The following is a 22,398-nucleotide window of genomic DNA, read 5'->3' as shown; positions in this document are numbered from 1 at the left end:
GCTAGCAACATTCTGTTACAACTAAGTTCGCAATCAAATCCACTCTAATTTTATTAGTAACATAGTATGGTTCTGGTTAAGCTAGATTCTGTTCCCTGTCCTACTGGCGGAGATCGTATGAAGCGAACTGTCTTGTGCTTCTAGTCCGACAATGGCAGTAACTCTACAACAGTAAGTCTCTAACCTACCTCAATCCAAACTACATCAACCGGTCTTTACACACACACGTCTATCCTTGGCACCACTCTCGTCCCGCGGTCTGGCCTTGGTCATCTCTCCCCGTTCCTACGTGTCAACTCATAGGAGATTCATCAGCCCATCATAGCTAGCGATTAATAGTTATGAAACTGTGTAAGTGCGTGAGATTCACAGAACGGTATTGGTCGTCTGTTGCTAGTCACGATTAGGTCATACAACGAGCTGGCTGGTTCATTAAAGTTCTTCATAGGGTGGATTGAAGTACCTGTACGGTAATGTGACACGGCTAATAATGGTGCAACATATGTTATTTACCGGATAGTTGTGACTAGTGTGGTATAAACCTTGTCTTTGCATAAACGATGGGTATAGAGAGCTACCGTTTAGATGATACTGTAGAGTACATCATCATCCTAACTCCATCCCTAGAGATGCCGGTGATAATTGAGGCGATTCCTAATGTTACCTCACCATTGGTATCCTACAGCTCGGGAGTTCCGCTTAAGTGGCTAGTGGTACAGTTTTTACAATAATTTCCATCGGACATTTCCCTATGGTCTTTTTTTCTACAACGTCGGGCTGGAGCTTCGAGAGTCATGTTGGTTGGCAGCGTGGCCTGCTAAATGTTAGTGGTGGCTGTTATAATCAATCCTGATGTCCTTTACGAAATAGAAGCTGTTTTTCAGTCTCTCCCGGCCGGTCCCTGCTTTTGATGCATCGGAGAGACCCTGTGCCTTATCATGTCGCAATGATAGCGGTCCGCCCGTGAACAGCGCGATTGCGCTTTGGTGGGTCACTGTCTCTTGTCCTTTTAGAATCTATGATCATCATTCCTAATGGTTGCTTTGGTTCTGTGCTGATATAGTCGGGTGGTAGTCCTGCGTCATGTCCCTCGAGAGCGGCAAGGGTGTTTGGGGCTGTCGCTGTTGGGGTTGACTGCCGTTCTGTATCAGTACACTCACTACCCCTGGAGAGCCTTACGCGTCGCTGGCGCGGGTGTCTAGTCAGCAGTGGTCCCCTCTATCTGCCCACCGGTTGATCACCCAAAGGCGGTGAAATACCAGCGCGACAGGACAAAGGCTGATCTCGGGTACTTTGGGTGACTCACTCTCCTGTAGAAGCTCTTGGCTCGGTGACTTTGTCTGGCTGACAGACCGCCGATCTTCCTTCAGCCCCTGGAGGTTTTTGGAGTACGTGTCGCTGCGTTTTGCGGCCTGTTTTCTTTCACACTCCTCATCTGCCTGTCTGCTGTGGGATGGCACCCAGTGTAGTCTTTGTCCGTCGGGATGTTGTATACTAGGTCTCCGAGGTAACATTAAAACTTCACCATCTCCACTACCTGACAGGTCCGTGTCGATCGTGGATGAGGGGGGTGCTTCCACCTCTTGCTGTTCTACCGATAAGTCCACAATCATCTCCTTTGTTTTGTTGACGTTGAGTATTGAGGGTTTTATTCTCTTGAACACCACACTTCCGAGGCACGCGTCACCTACCCCGCCTGTAGGGCCTTTGTTCTCCCCCATCTGTTGTGGCTGACGGTATCAGCCTACCACTGCTAGGTTGTCCCATCGCAAACTTGATGATTGAGTTGGAGGCGTGCATGGCCACAGCGCTCCGTGGGTCTGAACACGGTCCAGGAGAGGGCTCAGAACACCCTGGAGGCCAGGGTCTGAGCAACTCGCACCCTCTGTCGTTGGGGCACTAACACACCTCATGGTTCGTGAGTAGAGTTCCTGATTCGCAACGCGATGGTGGAGATGTTGTTCCACCCCGGTATGTAGTACTGTCCCTTCACCACGGTCTACCTCACCACCTGGGGGCTCGTAGGGCCTGTTCAGGAAGTCCCAGGACCCCCAGTTGCACAGGGCGGGGCGAGACCCAGACGGTTGGTACAGGGACTCTGTCAGCCTTGATGACCCCGGTGTAGATTTTTGGTGCTGATGGTCGCAGTATATCTCGCAAGTGTCTAACACGGTGCTCTGAGCGCTTATTCGATACCACTTCGACACACAGCATCGTCATACCCGGTCTAGATGGGTTACTTCCCTGCTTCGTCAGCAGATGCTGGTTAGATGAGCAAAGTGGATGCCACGTGGTCGTTGGTCAGTTCGCGACTGATTCCTCTCGCCGATCGTCTCGTTGTGATGCGACCTGAATCCTTGGGTCGGTAAGCCCGGTCCGTCTCCCTCAAAGTTGGAAGTCGTGGTTACGGTCGTTGTCTCCGGTCAGGGCCAGGTTTCGTGAAGTATCCTGTTCTCACCCCCCGTGATATCCCGGTAGTGTCCTTGACTAGGGTTCAGTTCTTCGAGAGATGCACTCCTCATTACGCATTGACCAGGAAGTGGCGGTTGATCATCGGGTGGCGGCTGCGTTTATAGTCTACAGTTAACCCTCTCTTAGCACTTTCTTGGAACCCCAGGAACAAATGGGTATGGGGGAACGTGGGTGTGGGTAACAGCAATGGTATACCCCACGCCGGATTCCTGAGTCTCGAAATATGTCTTCGGTATAACAACACACCAGCCCAGCTTAGGTCAATGACGCATGCTCCTGCGGTGTACCCCGTCCGTGCTGGGTAATGCCGTATTGCGGCCTGCAGGCCATTGGCCGAGGGTCTACAGGCACTACGTGTAACGTATGTTTTAACCTCAGTACTCCATCCGGACTGCAAGCTGATACGGAAGAGCCGTAGCCAGCTGTCTTTTGCGCGTTACGCTGCCGGGGCCGGCTTGCTACGTCGGACAATTACTTAGTACACTTCGTGCCTGTCAAAGTCGGGGCGGGCATAAATATAGTGGGTTTTAGCACCCCGGTCCTGTCGGTGGTCGTAGCCAATGACAATCCTCTGGTCCTCTGCTGCGCGCGCTGGTTATCGTTATTGTAATTCCGCTGTGATTTCCTCGTAATGTAGACCTCGCCGGATCATACCGCTTTCGTAGCTTGAGCTGTTGAGCTATTCGACTTCGATCTTTGTCTGCGTGTATCTGAGAGTTCCTCTGTATAGCCCTGCTCTTGATGTTTTCTGTCCTTGCGGAGAGAAGTAAGTTGATAATAACACTACAATGCGCGCGGAGCCAACAAAACACAAAATAGCACATTGCAGCTCTAGGGCGATAGTATACGGTGGTATCATCGCCCGCTCACTAGGTCCTTGGGTCTCCACTCTCCCCCACTCGGCTGTTGTCTTTCTTCAACTACAACATAACAGACCTTGCGGCGGTTGGTTTCTCGGTCCCGCTCAGCGCGGTACTGGAGGAGATAAGATGTGGGCATCCGTAATTGGGATGGCTGCCCCGGTATTCTTGGTACTTTAGCTGGGTAATCTTGTGCTATTCTTGCAATGTTTTTCCCCAGCATTGGTTTGTAAATTCTTCTCTCCGCACAGCGCGAGAGTATAATCAGGACTGATAGGTCTCTGTCATGCTTAAGGGTGAAGACCAATCCCTGAGTCCGAATTTCAACAGAGTGCTCAGTACACAAGAGGTTTATATGTTGGTGCATCGTGCTGTCCTAACACGTGGCAATTTCTCACGCGGAATTTCGGAAAAGAAAACCAGCCCCGTTCGAAAGACCTCATAGGATGTTTGTCCCCAGACACGCGGGGTTTATAACCATACGTCGTTTCCTGGTCTCCCGCTTATGAGGACAATACAGTGCCATGACACGGCCCCTCTCCCCCATACATGTCACTTGTTTAACATACATCGCGGCGCTCTCTCCTTCCCACCTTGGGATCGTCCGGAGGAGTATAAATCAATTTAAACGTTGTTAGAGGGTCTAGCATACAGTGCTTTCTGCAGGACCCAGACCGGATCGCGCGTTATGTTATTGCCCTTAAGCTCAGCGTCTAGAGCATAGGTCGCTCGCCAGACAGTCTGTCTGGATGAGCTCGTGTTTAACCGCGGGATAATTAGCTAATCACTGGCTACTATCCCAGTCTCCTGACGTCCTAGCTTCCCGACTATGCTTCAGAGGCGTACTAATTGTTCATGTCTTTCCCTATCCCAAGAACGCATGATTAGGTAACTCTGAGCTAAACGACTACCGCGCACTCTGTTCCGCCTTAAGCACCCACTCACTGGTCCTCGTCGATTCATGTTAGTTGATCTTACCGAGAGACATGGGTTCCATAAGGTACCGTATGGTCTCACTCTACCTCCTCACCGAGTTCCCTCGTCGTCTCGATATCCCCTGGCACCCCTAGACCCCCAGGGCTTCTTCATACGTTATGCTTCCGAATCCCAATAGCGTACACCCGAGATACTGGTGACAACGTTTACGCAACCACACACACGCTGGCCACAGTCCTTTGCTTGCCCTCGCCTTACCACGGGTCTGTAACTCGTCCATTCATAGCGTACAACAGAGGTAGTTCTTCGTTTTATGCTTCCCATATTGGCTGAGAAGGATTCGCGGTAAGTTATACATGGTCCTCTCCCCGATCTCATCAGGCGTATGTCAGTGTTTACAGCTATTCGTACACCATAGTACGCCCGGGTATGGCTATACCTAAACGTTACGTCTTATCAACCCCGGAGCTCTGTCCTCGAGGAATCCCCCCCCTGGTCCTCTGACCCGTTACTGTCGTACCTCGCGTCTACGCCCTGTGTCAAGCTTGGGTCTGGAATCTCCCTGATAGCGGCCGGTTCTTGGGTGGGGGTAGATATGGTCACAAACTATCCTCCCACGGATCCTGTTCCGTCATCCCTTACCCAGGTCTGTCCTCTGTACCGCTGATTCTTCTATCCTCCGCAAGCATCATGTGAGTCGCCTCCGTCTCCCAGCCCCCCGGTACCCACAATGTGGTGGTCGTTGAGTTCAATCAATCTTATGTACTCCTGTACTCACCCACGGAGTGCTTGACTGTCTAGTGTCTCGCCCTTCTGGCGCCAGATACCGGTCGCCACGTGCAGATTCTTCCCAACTCAATCATCAACGTCTTCACGTGTCTGGCGGATTGAACATCTTGTAAAAACCCGGTTTTGTAATCTGTCTCATCTCCCCACAGTGCAGTAGGTATCTTGATGAGAATGCAACTGGCTGATAGCACGCTATCAGGCCTAATACAGGGAGTGAGGCTGGAGTGGCCCGGTCTACGGTAGTTTCGCTGGTCTGTCCCAGCAGCAAAATCACCTATACTGCGCATCAGTTCAACAAAAGCCTCAATATGTATAATGGTAGACTGCATTGTCCCAGGTGATCGTCATCTCAGGATCAACAGCAGCTAGGGGATAAAGGACACCTCCCCTATCCACATCCGACACGGGCCGGTATTCAGGTTAGTGAGACTAGGTGTTGAAACCGTCTTTGAAGTTTCCTACGTGTACACACTCCGGACAAACCTCCGCACCTAGCGTTCACTGGTCCACTCACTCAGATCGCTGCATTGTGCAAAGGCGCAGCAGCGCCTCTTCAACCTCAGGAGGCTGAAGAAATTCGGCTTGTCACCAAAAAGCACTCACAAACTTCTACAGATGCACATCGAGAGCATCTGTCGGGCTGTATCACCGCCTGGTACGGACACTAGCTCCGCCACAACCGTAAGGCTCTCCAGAGGGTATGTGGGTCTGCAGGAAGCGTACCAGGGGCAACTACCTGCCCTCAGGACACCTACACCACCGATGTACAGGAAGGCCTATAAAGATCATCAAGGACACACAAACACGGGCGGCTATATGCCTACCCTCGTGCCATGCTTCACCCGGGCTGGGTTGGTCCCGCTATCCAGTCTCCAGCAAGGGCAGACACGAGTAGAGGTAATGGTGCATCAAAGCAGGTCCCTCTTGCCTGACGACAGACTCGTCGAAGTACATACTAGGCTCTTTCTATCCCTCTTCCACAGGCCGCGTACTAATCAGGGCTTTAACGCACATGCATCAGTCACTAACAGTTTAGCGGCCGCCCCGCCGGCTTAACAGTATCCTTACGACTGTATACAACTCTTACCACAGCCACTTTCAATGTCATGAATGATGGAAATTATGTAAAAATACCACTGTGACCTAACTTTAAGGCCTTTCGGCACTTTAAATCACAATGTTTACCATTACCACCGGTACTTAGTTCGTCCTCATTACCCATGTCCTCCTAATATTAGTATAAAATACTCGTAATTCGTATAATCCTGTCAATATCCTACTGTCGCATCTCTTGTCCATTCCTTGTATCGCACCATACCCAGATGGTTACGCTACCTAAGTCCACTTTAAAACTATGCCATCTCTTATGTTTACATACCCCTCTACCACGTATCATCTCATATGTATATAGGTTGTCCTACTCGTTCGTTAATCCTCACTATACAATCCTACTGCACTGGTTATGCCTCTATGCACGTATCGTTCCACCCTAACTTTCCCATTCACTCACCTATCTTTATGTGTATACTTACGAGTCTTATTAATCCTCCTCTTCGGTCTTTTGTACAGATTGTGTGTGTTGCTTGCGTTAACGCGTGGTTGATCGTTGTGTTGAGTAAGTACTTGTGTTAGTATTGTACTTGGGTATGGTTGTGTGTATTATCCTGTGCTGCTATACTCCCTTCCGGTCGTTGGATATCCTGACGTAGTATTGGCTATCACAAGTGCATCTTTTCCGCTTACTCCATTCTCGCATTGAGTAGTCTGTAGCTTTTGCCTTGATACCACTGTGTTTTCCGTGAACTTGGTACTAAGAATTTGTGGTATTGGAACTCTATTGCATCTTCTGGTAAGCGTGTAGGTTGTGTGTTACACTTCATGACCTGCTAATCTCTCTCCGTGGTCTACGTTGCTTGGTCCTTGTGCTTTTAAACTCCTTCTTCCGTGGTCCGTCTGTGTTCCTGTGCTCTCTTTCGCTGGTCGTCTGTGTTATGTGCTACCTCCCTCTCAGTGGTCGTCTGTGTTCTGTGACTCATCCTCTCGCGTGCTGGTCTTCACGAACGTCTGTGTTGCCACAAAGCAGTTCTCTGGCGATACTTGGATGAAGCAGTCAGTGGCATAGTTTCATGTGCTCTCTTTCAGCTGAAGGGTACTTTTTCTGTGTTTTAATGATGTGATTGGATTGCACAAGGAATATTCTCGTTTTCTTCAACGCGCTGAGGCATGCGCCCGCTCTAGAAGTCCACTCGTATCGTGTCTGCACTGCTACAGCATAGGATCCAGACTGGTGTGAGGGTTCAATGTGCTCCTCTCCGGGTGGGGCTCCAGTATCTCGTCGCTGTAGCCTGCGCTCTCCTAGTGTTGGGGTTAACTCTACGTCTGTGTTACTGGTCGCGTCGGTGCATCTCCCCTCGCCTGCCTTAGGCACTCCGCCTGCTCGCGTTCCTTCTATGCTCTACTTGCAATCACTCCGCATCTTCGAGTGGACGAGTATGTTAATAACGATGTAGGGATTTGTTCGTCGCACTACGTCCTACCATAGTCGGGTACTGATGTTCTATATAAGAGCTCGACCTTGGTAATTATCCTTTCTATGTGTTCTGGTCACTGTGTGAGGTGCGTTCCGTCGCGCTGTGGCTAATCATCCTACGACCGTACAGCAGGTCGGCAGTCTATGATTGTATTACATGGTGAGCTCAGTGCGTCGTTTCTCCTGGTTCGTGTGTCGATATTCTGGGGCGCAGGTACTCAAACTACGCTACGTCCGTGCGTTAGTAACGATGGCGGTAGGTTGGTTGTGTTTCGGTTGTGATCTCCTCCTCTCTCATTCTCGCAGTTGTTCCAGATGATATGCTGAATGTAAGTGCACGAGGGCTCTCATCCATGTTCCGCGTGAGGCAGAGTTTTCTGTGTGAGAATCTTCTCCTTCTCACTCTAGCTCCTCTCGGATCTCCTCGTTTTGTGTATAAACCTGACCTGAACAAGAAAAGCCTCAGCTAGCAGTGGTAGGTGGTTCGATGTTAGGACTATATAGGTGGCGTAGTAAGAATTACCCTCTCAGTCCTCCCTGGAGTTCTATAACTTCAGGTGTTGCTTTCTGCTCCTCTCTTTTCTCGTCTCCGCTCCTGGAGTCCAGTTGTGTCTCGATAGAATATTCCTGTATTGTGACTGGATTCGCGACCTGTTCTGTCGTTGTCTCTGGGGCATATGAATTCGAGGTGTGTCACGTCTTGATTGTCGGCTTTTAGCGATAGACCGAGACAACGTAATCTTGCTTTGCGTGTGCGACGTGTCATTGCAGTGTACACCTTATAGTACCTTTTTGACTGCTCTTTCTCATGTAGTATGGATCAACAGTCTTGATACATTCATATATATGTATGGCGTTGAAATATCGTTCTTTATTTGCTCACTGGGATACTGTCTGTGAGTCTAGTGTTGTTGGGTCGTGTTGATCTTCTTCCGCTGCGCCCGTCTGTGTTCTGTTGCCTCTTTCGGTCCGCTGGTCCCGTCTGTGTCTATATGATGACGATCGTGGTCTGAATGCGTCTTGGTGATCCCAGTCTGTGTTACCGCAATAGGTGTTCTGAGTTTCTCTTCTTTACCGTTGTCTAGGAGTTATCAGTGTTATGCACACACTCAGTCTCATTGTTCTATTTTGTGTGTTGCTGGTGTGTGTGGTGGTTCGTGTGGTGGTGCGTCGTGTTTTTCGCTGAGGCTGGTCCGTGTTTCTGTGTGTGGTTGTTGCTTGTGATGTTATAATGATTTTTCTATATCAGCGGTGTCTGTGTCACTGTCCGGTGGGCTCTCTCACAAAAATGATCCCTCAAGGCAACTTGGTCTCTTATCACGTCTGTGTTCTGTGACTGCGTTGGTCGCTATCTACGCGTTCTCATGGTCGGAGATTCTGTGATATTGTATACAAGATGTGGGCTCTCTCTTCCTGGTCCGTCTGTGGCTCTAGTGGTTTAACCACTCCTCTTTGTTCTTCCGAATGTGTGTTCATGGCTAGCTTACTGTGGCTCCTATGCATACACGCTAAACAAGTTTGGCTGACATGTTGAAATAGATGATAAATTATGTTAGATCGCTTTAGCGGGGTTTCTTCACTTGCTGTTCGTAACATTAGTGGTGGTGTTTCTGTGCTTACTTTTTTCTATCCGTCTGGATAGCACGACCCAAATCGTGCGTGATATATCGTCATGCAGTCTCCCTCGCATAGAGCAGCCATGGGCTACACAGATCAGTCGGGTTTATTCTGCATTTCATTCCCTATCCTCTGGCATGAGGTCTCGATGGCTAGTGTTTGTCGCACTTATTACTAGTTGTAAGTCGTCTCAGGTTTGGTATACACAACTCGTGTTCTGGCCTTGACTCTCTTCTCCGCCTGGTCCCTCTTGGGGTGGATTGTCATCTAGAACAACTCTCATATCTTTCTACATCGTTGGGTAACTACTTGTGTCTCCTTCGAGCACTCATGCAACTTATATCTTTTGGCACGAGTGGTGGCGTTCAGGGTAGTTTTCTTCTCGTGATCTCTCTCGATCATCACGCTAGGTACCAGTTCTGTGTTCTTATGCTTTTCCATACCCAATTGTTTACAGATGTCTTCGATTCTGTGTTCATTTCGAATTTACTAACCTCACTGTTAGATGGGTACAAGTTGTAGTTGTCTGTCTACTCGTCAAGTCTACATCTCACTACGGTTGGTGACCTGTATCTGTTTGTTCAACACTCATGCTGTGGTACACTACCTTCTCAGCAAATCCTGTAATCGTGCTATCCGGTGTGTTTGATGTAAGAGGTCGTCTCAAGTGCATATCTCGCGAATGTGTTCCTCGTATGGTCTGATTTGAGCTCTGACTTTATGGTAGGTGACCTGCTCGATTGTTATTTCCAGGCCTATCTCCTGTCATATATGCTCGTTTAGCTGCGTGCTCTTTTGTCCTTGATCATGTTCGATGGGCATGATGTTATTTAGAAGGAGTTCTCATTTTCGTTGGTCAACAGATCCCTGGCTGAGATTATAAAAATCTGAATTGATTTGTCTCTAGAACCTCTCACAATGTCCCTGTGGAGGCGTTCTGTGTATGCCTCCTCCTTGGTAAGTCAGAATGTGGTCTGCACGTCTGAAAGTGTCCTCTTGCTGTTGATTCATGGCCTGACCTGGTCCGTTGTGTGACCTCCTTTCCGCTGGTCCGTCTTGTGGTGGATGTTCTTCCTTGGTAGTTCTGCTGTTCTCTGCCTGTCCTCTCTCGTTGGTCCGTCGTGTATACCTCTGGCTTGATTTCTCATCTGTGGTCGTCTGTGTGGCCTCTCCTCCTCTCCGCTGGTCTCTGTAAAGTTGTGTGCTCTCCTCACCAATAGCCTGTGGTTACTCGTCCTAGATAGTTATGGGATCACTCATCTTGGTCCAACATGTCGTGGTAGTGCCACATGAGTGCCCATCATTCTCGTTGGTCTCAGGCAAGTGTTAGATGTGGAGATTGCTGTCTCTGCTCTTTTTAGACGGATGTGGTAAACGTCCTGTGGTTATCCTTATGTGTGCTTGCGCGATACTCTATGCTGACCGCAACTCGGTACCGTCTGTTGTTACACGCCGAGAACATCTAACCAAGCATATGGGCCCTTGTGATAGGTCTCCGTCTTGTGGAGGAGTAACGCATGCGTACATCTTCTCCGCTGGATAACGCTCAGTCTTTAGATGTCCTAACTATGAAATGTAAAGACGCTTCATTGATCTACTCGACTAGGTCCACGTCTGTTTATCCTCTAGATAACGGTAATAGGTTCCTCCGCTGGTCAGCTGCTTGTGGTTCTAGCAACGGAGAATGCTCCACTTCTTTCTCAAACACCAGCCATCAAAAACGTGCGCTCCAGACTTCAGTCGTTGGCTGACTACTTCGTGCGCCATCACGGGGTATCAGTGATCATGTGTTGATCCTTTTCGTGTGGACAGTTCTCGCTGCTGGTCTTGTGATTGCAAAAGTGACTCATAATATATCTTCCCGGCCTGGACTTCGCTGTTTTGTGTTATCTGCACCTATCAATTCGACCATTCTCCGTTGTGGTTTCTGTCTGGAGTTTAGTCGTAGCGGAGTGGGAGGCTCTTGGCGCTATAGCCGCGATATGGATCAGTCTATTGTCACTCACACACCGTCGTAGAGCTGACGGATCCGTGGGGTGGTAGGCTATCATGTTGTGTAGTGGTGGTTGTATGCTTGCAGGCAGAGCTGAGCTCGTCGTGTGCATCTTATGTAAACAAAATAGGTAGTTGGAATATATGCGATGGGAGGACAAGATTCATGAACTCCTGAGTGATAGGTAGTTTGGATTCCAGTCAATGCACAACTCTATCACGACATCTCTAGTCTCCGCCCGGGGAATGTTCCGTTATATAGGTCTTGTGTTGGAATCATCCTTCTCTGTGGGTCGCGGGCTCTTCTTAAATGGATTGAAGTCGACCTGCTCGCTCATAGCAACTTTCCATCACCGAAGCTGGTTCCTGGTCTGTGAATACTATGGTGCTGTAAGTCGGACACACACAAGTCTAATGGTGTTAGGTTCCGTGTATGTTGGTGTTACACCTTGACTGTTTCTCTCCCAGAGCGTGGGGACTTTCATCTAATCGCCTATGCACTCGAATCATCTCGTTGTCTGTCAGCGAAGCGGGTGACAGAAAGGTGTCTGTGAGCAATGTGACGTGCTGCCCTACAACCTGGCTCAGTTACACAGCGTTTTTCAGGAGGAATAGGCCAAAATTCATCTCCAATTTATGTGGGAAGCTTGTGGAAGGCTTACCGCGAGAAACGTTTGACCCAAGTTAAACAATTTAAAGGCATGCTACGCAAATACTAATTAGTGTATGGTAAACTTCTGACCCCCACTGGGAATGTGGATGAATAAATCAAGCTGAAATAAAATCACTCTCTCTTCTTATTCCTGACATTTCACATTCTTTAAAACAAAGTGATGATGCTAACTGACCTAATACAGGGAATTTGTACTAGGATTAAATGATCAGGAATTGTGGAAAAACCTGAGTTTAATGTATTTGGCTAAGGTGTATGTAAACTTCTGCACCTTACAACTGTAATATTTACCTTCTTATCCTCCTTGCTTTGCAGCACACTGTTATATGATTTTCCTAACTGTATTATTGATTGTATGTTTGATTTATTCCATGTGTAACTCTAACGTTGTTGTATGGTGGTCGTACAGCTTTACTTATCTTTGGCCAGGTCGCAAGTTCAAATGAGAATTGTTCTCCACTAGCCTACCTGGTTATAAAGGTGAAATAAAAATAATATAAATTTAGCGCTAATTTACATTTTTTATCATTTTCTTTCATGACCAGGGCCAAGTAAAACAACAAATACCATTTCGAACACTGAACAGTTGCATTGATGAGTTTTGATTGACAAAGCAAATCCTGATCCAAATTGAATTATATGAATGCTATAAGTACAGAAATGTTGCCTTCAGTGGGAAATGAATATCAACTAGTCAGTGACAACATGGTGCAGAGTTTGGGCGTTTTGACAGCAACTAGGTGTGTTTTATCTGACAGTATTAAGAGTTCTATGGAACTAGGTAAATAAAGCATTTCGTTTACCACCACATCAACATCTTGCTAAAATATGTGCATGTGACCAATAACATTTGATTTGATGTCCTTGATTTCCTATTATCTGTCACGCCCTGACCTTAGAGAGCCTTTTTATGTCCTCAGTTGGTTTTGGTGTGATTTGGGTGGGCATCTAATGTTTTGTTTTCTACGTTTCTTTATTTTATGTTTTGGCCGGGTATGGTCTCAATCAAGGATCTGCTGTCTTATTCGTGTCTCTGATTGGAGAACCATACTTAGGTCCCTTCACCTCTTTCAGTGGTGGGAGGTTATCTTGTTAGTTGGCACTTAGCCTGTAATGCTTCCGTTGTTTCGTTGTTGTTAGTTTTTGTGGCGGCAGTTTTGGGCTTTGCTTTCCCTTTTTCTGTTTTTTTTTCGTGCCCTGTTCCGACTGTTGTATTAGTGGGACGCTCGGTCTGTTAAACTATTGAGAGATGGCAAAATGTCAAGTTCCTCGGACTGGGACTTGCACCCTCCTGCTGTTGGTCACCATCTTTCTTTTGCACGTGCGTTGTTGTACATGTCTCCATGTCCTCTATGTCTTTGCCACCCAGTTAATCCTCTTTTACCTGTTTGTTACTCCATTTTATTTTTTGTGCGTAGACTCTGCTGAGGGGACGTGTGTGACGGATGCTTGGCACGCGCATGGATTCTAACGCTGAGAGTCTTCAGCTTTTTCTGAATACTATGTGGAGGTTTTGTACGATGAGTTACTAGCTCAAAGAATGTACTTCGGACCGGGTCCTCATTATGTATCTTCCTCTCTGCATGGTAAGTATGCAAGGTATCCAGGGCCCCGCCTTGGGGGCCCTTGTGTGGATCCTGCCTCTGTGCGTTCTCACTAGACACGTAGCTCATAGACTGTCTTTCCTTATCCCTGGTTATCCTCACGAGCTCTTGTTTCTTGCTTAACCTCCCACCTCGCCGTTTCTACCACGGAGACGCAAATTGGTCTCGACGGTCAGCGCAAGGGGGTGACAGGAACATGCCGCGCGGCTCGTCCCAAGAGACAAGTTCGAGCGTGCGGTGCAGCGGCGGTGCGTTTGCTCAGGGTAGGACTACGCACAACACTGTGGGCAGCCGCTCTGGATGTCAGCGAGGTGGATTGCCACCGCTAGCTGGAGTGGTAACCGTCGCTGCGATTAGCCTGCGATCGACTTCCGCCGAGCTTTCGGATTTGTCCGCCCTGATGTTCGATTGAGGCGTAGCGTGTCTCACTAGTGTTAACTCTCCCTTGTCTTGGACCCGCGGTCGAGCGGTACTTCTAGCGACAGAGCAGTGTAGCCTCGCTGGCTTCTCTTCTCTGTGCTCGCTTTGTTCTTCTCAGACTCCATTCATATGGCATCAGAGCACGGTGGAGCTCGCACGATAGGATTTCCCCATATTCCTGCTCGCATTGGGCCCTGTTGCACTGCGTGAACCTGGAGAGAGTCATTTCGATATTACTCTACCAGCCCATGGAAAGAGCAGATGCGCGGGACTCGATGTTCTTAAGACGCCGGAGCCAGAGCTGCGACGCGGCATCTGTGTGCCACCTTTACGCTCAGCCGGACCGTGCGCGGGTCGTCTTCCAAAACGCCTGGGTGCCCACGTGCGCGCGGCATCGCCCTTCCCCCATCGGGTCCCAGCCTTGGTAGTAAGGCCTTGACGTCAGAAAGCCCAGCGACGAGTACAGGCTGAGAGAGGCGCACATGGAAGGGTCATGTTTGCATCAACTCGCGGCTTCGCTGGAATCGGCACTGCGCATACGCGACAGAGCTGTCCTTGATTACTATTCACGCCGGCTGACGTCTGTTCAGCGCATCGAAGCCGCTACTACGTCGACTCGGCTACCTAATTTGCCTTAGGACCTAGCATGAGCGGATCTGTCTCTAACAAGCTCAGCTAAACAACCAGACTGGCCGACAGACGAAGGACACTGTCACAAACCAACCAAATAAAACAAAAACTTTGGACATTCAGCAGAGGCGAGAGCACAGCAGGACACGCGGATGGGTCGACTCGTCCCCTTACCGCGTGTACTCAGTATGAAAGTGTCTTGACACTTCACCCGCTGGGGCCCTGGCAGCAGCGCGAACTGATTTCACTACATGCTGAGCCAGCGCATTAATCTACCATTCGTCCATTACCGTGAATACAGGGATCACTCATTTGGACGCTCGTTAGTGAGATTGGCACTCTGGCTTCGTGTGTGAGTCAGAACGTCGCAGCCGCAGGATAGTCAACCAGCAATGGGAGGCGCGTCGCGCGAAGGACTCTCGTTAGTCAAGCTGGCCATAGCGCGCGCCGTTCTTCACCGACTGGCCCACCTCGAGTGAGGCGCTCTTCGTCCACTAGGGCTCGGCTTGAGGTGCATGTCGAGGGCAGGAGCCTGTAAGCACCCGAGACTTACGGGTACGAAGGTCTCCGATCGCTGAGTTCACAGTTCCCCAGAAGACGCCTCGCTGCTGCTGTGGGCCATGAGCCCTGGGCGGAGGAGCTGCGGCAATCCGGCCACTCGTCTGACCAGCTGCGTTTCCACGAGAAGCCGGCCGTACGCCAGCCTGGGCGGGTTCCACTCTAATTCCGCTGGGCGCAGTCTGAGACGGGAGGAGCGATAGAGCATCGCTCGTGGCGAGACTGCACGGCTGCAGGCAGATAGTTAATACATCACGACGATATGTCGGGAAGCTGGCGCGCGGGCCGTTCTTTCCCGTGGCCCCCGTGCGCGCGCGTCTTCCCCGTCCTGGACAGTGCGCGATGACTGTCTCTTTCCACGCCGAGCCGGAGGACCGCTCTTCATCGGAGTCGGGTTTCGATAACGACGCCGTCTCTGGCTTACCAGCTGAGCGCAGGCTCGTTTCTTCCCCCAGCGGCCCCTGCGGAGCGAATACTTACCCGGGTTAAATCACACTGGCACAGGGAATGCAGCCAGATGGGTAACGTGGGCATTCTCCCTCACACGACACACGATAGGACTACCCATGTGGGCGGCGTACTTCAACAGATTACTATCGTATCAGCCACTTACCCTCGATGCAGCGAACGCCTGGTTGAAGACAATTAGCGACAGTTTCCCGCCCTAGCGCTAAAACGGCAGCCATCCCCTCAGGCGCCATTAACAACAGCGCAATTGGCTTTGAGCGACGAGTGTGTGCATAAGGTTGTAAGATCACGTCCTGGMCAGGATTGAACTGACTCTGTTACACAGTCAGAGATTCTAATCCTGTCTAACGGTGTCTTTTTTTTTMTTTCTCCCCACAGGTACTTTGACTCGGTGGACATCTGTAAGATCCATTCGGATTGGCAGGAGGTGCGGTTGCAGGGCTGTTTCCCCAGCAGAGCCTTTGGTCCTGTTACGGTCACGGCCCTGACCGTGCTGGAGAGGACCGCGCTGGAGTTCGCCCTCTTCCAGGAGGGCAGCAGGTACTCTCGCTCTCTCTCTTTCTCTACTCTCTCTCTCTCTTTTTCTCGACAGGCACCTGTTGGAATGAAAAATACGTATTTTAAACTTCTGAATTTCTATTTCCCTCCGTCCTCTAGGCGGTCGGACACAGCAGACAGCCACCTGTTGGACCTGTGTATCATGGTGTTCAGAGCATCGTTTGGCAGTGGCAACAAGTTGACCCTGGGCCGGCTGCTGGCCCACAGCAAGCGGGCCGTTAAGAAGTTTGTGGGCTGTGAAGTGATGCTGGAGCCGGGCGAGTACGCCATGGTGTGCTGCGCCTTTAACCACTGGCAGATGAATATCAGCGGAGTGGGGCTGCCCACACCAGGTACACACACACATACACATACACACATACATACAGTATATCCCTCTACAGATTAGCATGAATGGATGGTGGAGGAGTACTGCCCACACTAGGTTCACACAAGCTAACGCACACACACAAAAACTTCTGTTCTCGCATACATTTCCATTTTCACATACACAAACATTCACACACACATATTCAAAATCAACATAGACGTTCCGAATAGGGAGAATATGCCTATGGACTGATTCATCTATTATAGACTCCCAAGGACCATGTATTGTCAAAAACAAGCTATGTTGTCCATTCCATAAGTGCTAATGCTTACACCTGTAGTTAACCTGCTAGCTTGTGGATTGAACCTAGCCAATCACGATGGAAACTAAATGGAATCTTCTCTCGTCTTCTTTTAGTGTCGAGCCCCACAAGTGCACGGCGTCCCAGCCAAGACTTCCCAGGCTATATTCTGGCCATCTACAGCTCCCGTCAGGTGATGGTGGAGCAGGTGGAGGCTACCGCTACCACGCTGGCCGACGCCATCATCCTACTGACCGAGAACAAGGGAGAGAGACACGAGGTGAGGAGGGAGTAGCATACACCACATACACATACTCTGTAACAGACACACACTCACACTCGCACAGCGACGGCAAAGAGGGCATTTCACTACTGGAGACGAAACACGTCCAGTTATAGAAATCAGAAACGGGCATTACCTTAACATAGTAGGTGGATTTAATAGAGAGAGACTGTGTCACAGGCTTATGTGTAACTCAAATGGCATCTTATGTATGTACTATTTACAATGTATTTGTGTCTGTCTGTTTGTGTTACTGTCCGTATCTTTGTTTCTGTCTGTCTGCGTTTTTTTGTGTGTGTGTCTGCCTCTGTGTTCCTGTGTGCGTGCCTGTCTCTCTGTCTCTGTATGTCTCTGCAGGGTCGCGAGGGGATGACATGCTACTACCTGACCCACGGCTGGGCGGGACTGATCGTGGTGGTGGAGAACCGCCACCCCAAYTACTACCTCCACGTGTCATGTGACTGTACAGACAGCTTCAATGTAGTGTCCACCCGCGGCAGCCTCAAGACCATCGACAGTGTACCGCCTCTACACAGGTACTACTGTACACCACACAGTACATTGTTCATATAGGCATTTTTTGAATGTAAGCTTACACAGGTGCTAGTAGGCAGAGGTGGGACCAAGTCACTATTATTCGAGTCATAAGCAAGTCTCAAGTCACAAGGTCCAAGTCTCAAGTCGAGTCCCAAGTACAACCGGTCGAGTCTCGAGTCAAGTCCAAGTCGTGCATTCTAAGATCGAGTCGAGTCAAGTTAAAAAACTATAGGCTACAGGCAATGACTTATTCAACTACAAATCTGTGTCTATGTATTGAGGCTACAAGACGGCCCTTTTCATTATTTCGTCTACAACACATTTTGATTATATAATAATACATTTTAACAACAAATTCAAAATGCAAGCATCATAAGTAAATGATCAATTTCAAGCAATTTTGACATACCAAATGATCAGTAGGCCTGTGCTAGTAATTGTTGCTTGATGCCCCATTTGCTGGTGAACTAGCAAAGTAAACAGTTCATATTCTTGATCACCAAACAATTTTTGGAGCTGCATATTCATTTACGTAATCCTCTCTCCCTACAATTTGATGTTTGCGCTGCATCTGATCCTATAGCTGTACATCAAATCTGCAATCGGGTCATTAGCTCAGTGGTTTTCAAGCTTTCTGACCCGAAACCCCCAAAAAAGGAGTGGTTCAAAGCTTGCGACCCCCGCACACGTGCACAGGGCGATCACACGCATGCAATCGCTGCCCAAATGTAGCAGCCATAAACGGTAAACCATTTTCAAAAAGCAAGATAGAGAAAAAATAAACAGTGTTTTTCACCTGCATTTTGAGTAGAAAGTCATTGATGTTAGCAGTCAATTTCAACTAGGAATATCATGTCACGTTGTCAGTCCAGAGCACACAGGATCATATGGCCTACCTGTGGGCCTGTGCAGCGGAGGTTGCAGGATCGGATGGGAAACATGATCTGTCTGTAGCCTTTTTCTTCCTCAGAAATAATATAATTAATTCGCCAGAATGTTACATCTTCATCCCATAAGTATTGAAGGTTGTGCGATGTTACAGCTATCTTTAGACATATAGCCAGTATCACCACTGAAGTATATAATTTTAACTCACCCAAACTAGGCCTATCGGAAATATGAAAAGGATCAATGAAATCAGAAGCGGCCCCAAAACATGCGTGCACCAGTTTTCACACAAAAGTCGGCATTTATATAAAACTAACTTGACGTGAGAATGTGTTTATCCTCCCGCAAACTTTAGACTATGGGTACGCACAGTTTCTCGTGGTTGAAGTATTCCATTGAAAGAAGGCAAAAAAAGTGTCCTTGTGTAAATGGGGAATATAAGATGACACTCTTATTCATAACAAAAGAACAGGTAGGCCTAGCTAAATTACAAGATTCAATAATTCGTCATTATTGAGAAAAGCAAATCGATTTATCTTTGAATTCTAAAATTATTTGAAATAGGCATATTCCCTACTATTTATTTCATGTCCATGATCATTGCAGAATAAATTCCTCACCTTTTCTTACTGTGATGGTTTCATAGGCTACTCGCAAAATAGCCTATAGGCACACAAGTTAGGATAGGTTAGCATTCGTCCCATCTCCCATTCGACCCACTTCACAGTAGTAAATAGATAAGCTATTTCAAGTAGTCTTTTTTGCTCTATGCGATCCGATCTTAAGCGCAGTTTAATGGTAGAACAGACGGTTCACCTTTTCCATTGATGTTTGTAGGCTACATATGAGTACTGTCAAGTTAATTTCTAGCATAAGCAATATTTCATTTATGAACAAATGGGGAGTGGGGAGTGGTGGGGAGAAAAAGTATTGGATACACTGCCGATTTTGCAGGTTTTCCTACTTACAAAGCATGTAGAGGTCTGTAAATCTTGTCATAGGTACACTTCAACTGTGAGAGACGGAATGCAATAAAATGCAAATGAATTACTTAATCATACAATGTGATTTTCTGGATTTTTGTTTTAGATTCTGTCTCTCACAGTTGAAGTGTACCTATGATAAAAAAATTACAGACCTCTACATGCTTTGTAAGTAGGAAAACCTGCAAAATCGGCAGTGTATCAAATACTTGTTCTCCCCACTGTATATCATAACCATTGCAGAATAAATTCCTCRCCTTTTCTGGCCATGAGTTGATATTCCCATAGTAGCCACACACCAAATTACCATGCGCATCTCTCAATTAATTGGTACTATTAGTTCGGCTATTATATTTTCACGTTTTTGCTCTAAGCATCCGACAGGGAGCACAGTTTATAACATACAGTAGAATTTAGCAGGTGAACAGACAGTTGATATGTTGCATTGAAGTGTGTAGGCTACCACTGTAAGTAGGCCTAGTGTATTTATCTTTTTCTTTTAGAGTAGACAATGTTTCAGAATTCGCGGGCAGTGAGGCATATTTAGGTTCGGGGAAAAAAATGGATGCAAAACATTATTGCATTCAAAGAATCTGTTTACAGGTCCACAACAATTTGCAATTGTTTTTTGTCTTTCAGAAGTGGACACTGCAAAAGAAAACATTCTACCATGACCTCCAAAGACATTTGATCAAGTTTGCCATTGCTATTTCCTTTAGATACTGTCTTGGTCTAATTCCAATACTTTCAAACTATACACCATAAAAGGTGAATGATGGGCGTTTTCTGGCGGAGATCTAATGCTCGTTCACGCGTGCAGGTCTAATTTAGAATGGATACATGGGTATGTACTGTATGGGGTTCGCCAAGTTTATAAATCGGATATTTCTGTGCCTGTGCAGTGTTTTCAGAAATGGTGCACGCGGATATTTAGTGGTAAATGTATGGTTATAAATGAGGCCCCCCAGGTAGACCTTCTTTCCCGACAGAGGTCGTTAAGGTGTGGTCGGCGTTGGGAGCGGGAGGTCAGATCAGACAATTTTTGAGATTCAAATATTTTACTTGTCCTGCAGATTGTTTGAAAATAGTCATCTTTCTGCTTTGTATGCGTTAGCTGATTGTATTAAAAACACATTTTTGTCACATTCACACACTCCGAATTCACTGCTTCAAGTTAAGTAGCCTACCTCTCTTCTCTTAGTTGGGCGCGTGACATCAAGTACACCTAGTATATGTGTGGTCTCAATGAAATAGAGTAGGCTGGCTATGCATGGGCGGAGAAGCACGAGGCAGTTATCTTTCCAAAGAACTGTACCTCCTAAAAATGAGTAGGCTATAGTTTTCTACATTCCTTAGAAATACATTTTTAGAATCCATACTTCGTTATATACCACCTCACTGTTCACGGAATGATTGCAATGTTTTCTGCCAATGTTCTCTCCCGGTCATATTCTCCACTATTCATATACCACATCTTCCTGTTGAAGACAGTCATGCATGACCATGTTTCCTGACCGTGTTTTCTGACTGTGTCTCCCCCTGCAGGCAGGTGCTGGTGGTGCTATCCCAGTTGGAGGGTAACGCAGGCTTCTCCATCACCCACCGGCTGGCCCACCGCAAGGCCGCACAGGCATCCCTAGGGGACTGGACCCCGACCAAGGCCACGCACAGCCCCCAGCTCACCCCCGACATTGACGGCCTTCACCGGCCACGGCCCCTATGACCACGGCCCCCCCCCCTCTCACACACATACACAAGCTAATGACACACACGCGTACGTGAACACGTGCGGAAAGAGGGGGCTGTATCAAGCTGGAATACACACATAACATTTGGAGAGAGGGGGTAATTGTGGAGACATGGCTGGGGAGGATGACTGGACAGAGTACGGGTGGTTTTCCTCCTCCACCTTTTCCTCTAATTCCTCGATCCCTGAAGGATGAGGACTCAACCCTGCCAAACGCACCTGGATCCAGTTGGGAATTAGGAGAAGGGGGTGGATTGATGTGCCATTTTGGATGTGATGGGGGTGAGGGACACCTCCTAGGTTAAATCGGCATTTCTGAGTGACTAGAGGGGTCCTGAGCCTGAGATCCTTCAACCAACAATGAAGAATGATATATCTAGCCTTGTCAACTACAACGCTGTACTGTATGTCTGACTATGGACCAGTTACAGTTGAAGTCGGAAGTTTACATACACCTTAGCCAAATACATTTAAACTCAGTTTTTCACAATTCCTGACATTTAATCCTAGTAAACATTCCCTGTCTTAGGTCAGTTAGGATCACCACTTTATTTTAAGAATGTGAAATGTCAGAATAATAGTTGAGAGAATTATTTATTTCAGCTTTTATTTCTTTCATCACATTCCCAGTGGGTCAGAAGTTTACATACACTCAATTAGTATTTGGTAGCATTGCCTTTAAATTGTTTAACTTGGGTCAAATGTTTTGTGTAGCCTTCCACAAGCTTCCCACAATAAGTTGGGTGAATTTTGGCCCATTCCTCCTGACAGAGCTGGTGTAACTGAATCAGGTTTGTAAGCCTCCTTCCCCGCACACGCTTTTTCAGTTCTGCCCACACATTTTCTATGGGATTGAGGTCAGGGCTTTGTGACTGTCTCTTATACACATCTAGATGTGTATAAGAGACAGGCTTCACACGGTTGGGATGGTGTTCTTCGGCTTGACGATGGTCATTATGGCCAAACAGTTCTATTTTTGTTTCATCAGAACCGAGAACATTTTTCATAAAAGTTGCAAACCGTAGTCTGGCTTTTTTATGGCGGCAGTGGCTTCTTCCTTGCTGAGCGGCCTTTCAGGTTATGTCAATAGGACTCGTTTTACTGTGGATATAGATACTTTTGTACCTGTTTCATCCAGCATCTTCACACGGTCCTTTGCTGTTGTTCTGGGATTGATTTGCACTTTTCACATCAAAGTACGTTCATCTCTAGGAGACAGAACGCTTGTCCCTCCTGAGCGGT

At 47.8% G+C, this 22,398-nt stretch overlaps 1 protein-coding gene across 1 annotated transcript in view; it reads left to right on the top strand.

Moving 5' to 3' along the window:
- Positions 1–22,018, top strand: part of LOC111976396 (calpain-15-like) — a 100,114-nt gene extending 78,096 nt beyond the window's left edge. The window contains exons 8-12 of the mRNA XM_024005202.2: positions 15,928–16,089; positions 16,207–16,439; positions 16,835–16,998; positions 17,359–17,537; positions 20,955–22,018. Coding sequence (XP_023860970.2) covers positions 15,928–16,089; positions 16,207–16,439; positions 16,835–16,998; positions 17,359–17,537; positions 20,955–21,132 — 916 coding nt within the window. The 3' untranslated portion in view covers positions 21,133–22,018. The remainder of the gene's footprint in view (positions 1–15,927; positions 16,090–16,206; positions 16,440–16,834; positions 16,999–17,358; positions 17,538–20,954) is intronic.
- Positions 22,019–22,398: the final 380 nt, after the last annotated feature.

The sequence above is a fragment of the Salvelinus sp. IW2-2015 genome, linkage group LG17 (genome assembly GCF_002910315.2).
Source record: "Salvelinus sp. IW2-2015 linkage group LG17, ASM291031v2, whole genome shotgun sequence".
Classification (NCBI taxonomy): domain Eukaryota; kingdom Metazoa; phylum Chordata; class Actinopteri; order Salmoniformes; family Salmonidae; genus Salvelinus; species Salvelinus sp. IW2-2015.
This window is presented reverse-complemented; position numbering and strand designations above follow the sequence as displayed.